The sequence below is a fragment of the Lissotriton vulgaris genome, chromosome 6 (assembly GCF_964263255.1).
Source record: "Lissotriton vulgaris chromosome 6, aLisVul1.2, whole genome shotgun sequence".
In the NCBI taxonomy this organism is placed as follows: Eukaryota; Metazoa; Chordata; class Amphibia; order Caudata; family Salamandridae; genus Lissotriton; species Lissotriton vulgaris.
Genome location: NC_141694.1, coordinates 1915407482 through 1915409655, shown reverse-complemented (window position 1 = coordinate 1915409655; position 2174 = coordinate 1915407482). Strand labels below are relative to the sequence as shown.

At 41.9% G+C, this 2174-nt stretch overlaps 1 protein-coding gene across 1 annotated transcript; it reads left to right on the top strand.

Moving 5' to 3' along the window:
- The first annotated feature begins 878 nt into the window (after positions 1 to 878).
- Positions 879 to 1829, top strand: LOC147709914 (olfactory receptor 2B2-like). Its single transcript, XM_086926122.1, has one exon. It carries the CDS (start codon positions 879 to 881, stop codon positions 1827 to 1829), a length of 951 nt encoding a protein of 316 aa, XP_086782248.1.
- The last annotated feature ends 345 nt before the right edge of the window (positions 1830 to 2174 follow it).

Below are 2174 nucleotides of genomic sequence, written 5' to 3'. Positions count from 1 at the left end.
CCTGTCAGTATCACATTATTATATCTATGTCACAACAGCACAATCCTTGCCAGTATCGCATTATTATATCTATGTCACAACAGCACAATTCCTATCAGTATCACATTATTATATCTGTCACGACAGCACAATCCCTGTCAGTATCGCATTATTATATCTATGTCACAACAGCACAATCCTTGCCAGTATCACATTATTATATCTGTCACAACAGCACAATCCTTGCCAGTATCGCATTATTATATCTATGTCACAACAGCACAATCCTTGCCAGTATCACATTATTATATCTGTCACAACAGCACAATCCTTGCCAGTATCGCATTATTATATCTATGTCACAACAGCACAATCCCTGTCAGTATCACAATATTATATCTATGTCACAACAGCACAATCCCTGTCAATATCACATTATTATATCCATGTCACAACAGAGCAATCCCTGTCAGTTAAGTGCTAAACAGAGCCACCTTTCTTGGCGGTGTGCAGGAAGAGGCTTCCTGCCTGCAATCATGGTGTAAGGATGCCTGTGTTGGTGCTAGGCTTCACTGTGTTCACCAGTGGGGGAGAGAACAGAAAGGAGCAATGTATTATTAGATATGGTGCATTCCCTTCCTCTCTGTGGGTCATAGTGCAGCACTGCAAGTTGTCTATCTGTGCTGTGCTGATCACATCTTTGTAAATCTGTCCCTTAGCTTCCAGCATGTTACCTAACAAGTTACATAGCTGCCCTTGTATCCCACAGTAAAGTATTCTTACATTACTCCAGACAGTGCACCACTCTCTTTCTGTTTGTATCTGTGGCACTATTCACCTGGCCTAATATTGATACATAACTTAACATTTGTTTTCGTTGCAGATTTAAAAAGAGGGCCATGTCACAAATAATAAACCAAACCATGGTGAATGAGTTCATTCTGCTGGGATTTTCATACCAACGCCAGATAAAATATGCCATGTTTTCCATTTTTCTTGTGATCTATCTGGTTACCATTGTAGCTAACACTCTCATCATCATAGTAACCCAAGTGGACTCCAAACTTCACTCTCCAATGTACTTTTTTTTATTTAACTTATCAGTCATCGATCTCTGTTACTCTTCAGCAAATGTCCCGAAAGGTTTGGAGGGGTTGATTGAAGAGAGGAGTGTTATCACATTTGCTGGATGCGTGGCTCAAATGTACTGCTCCCTCACCTTGGGTATCACTCAATGCCTCCTTCTGGCTGTCATGTCATGGGATAGATATATCGCAATATGCAACCCCCTGAACTATGTCATGGTCATGAACAGGAGGTTCTGCATTCGGCTGGCAGTCATTACCTGGTGCAGTGGCTTTCTAATGGCAGTTGTTCATGTGTCTGTCACACTAACAGTTCCATTCTGTGGGCACCGCAAGATTGATTATCCTTCGTGTGAGGTGACCGCTGTCTTACGTTTGGCTTGTACGGATATTCGTTTGCGAGAAGCTGTGATTTTTCTGATGTCAGTAATCATCCTTCTGGTCCCATTCTCCATAATTCTCTTCACCTACTCTTACATCATCTCCACCATCCTGAGGATGCCAACAACAGCTGGAAGACTAAAGGCCTTCTCCACCTGTGGTTCACACCTGCTGGTGGTGACGCTCTTCTTCGGGACGACCATGGTGATGTATTTGAGACCCAGGTCAATGATATCTCCAGAGAACGATAAAGTTATTGTCATGTTCTATGGAGCAGTGACTCCAATGCTCAACCCACTCATTTATTCTATGAGGAACAAAGATGTGGTGCAGGCTTTTCAGAAACTCCTCCGGAATCATATAGGCTCCCAATTAAAGGACTAGATCCTAAAAGATATTCTGGAATTTAGATCATCTCATTGGTGCATTCCCATGGTCTATGAGCTTAAATTTTGCATAACTCCCTTCTGATCAAATGCATGAAAGTCAGACATGTTAATATATCTATGAATCAGACCTCTTGTTCTACATACATGTTTTATGGAGTAAAAGAACTTCGAAACACCTGGAGAACAGCAGTGAAGTCAGAAAGACTGAACCTATCATACTAAGAGAGCCTGGAGCAGGCATAGAGTCAGGTCAAGAGCTCAGGGACACAGTGCATGCAATAGCCAACAATACTACTCGAGCAAATATTATCCAGAAGGCTGTGTCATTAGAATTTCACTG

Excerpts from the sequence above, each read along its gene's own strand:
- LOC147709914 (XM_086926122.1), top strand. The coding sequence starts at position 879 with ATGTCACAAATAATAAACCAAACCATGGTGAATGAGTTCATTCTGCTG.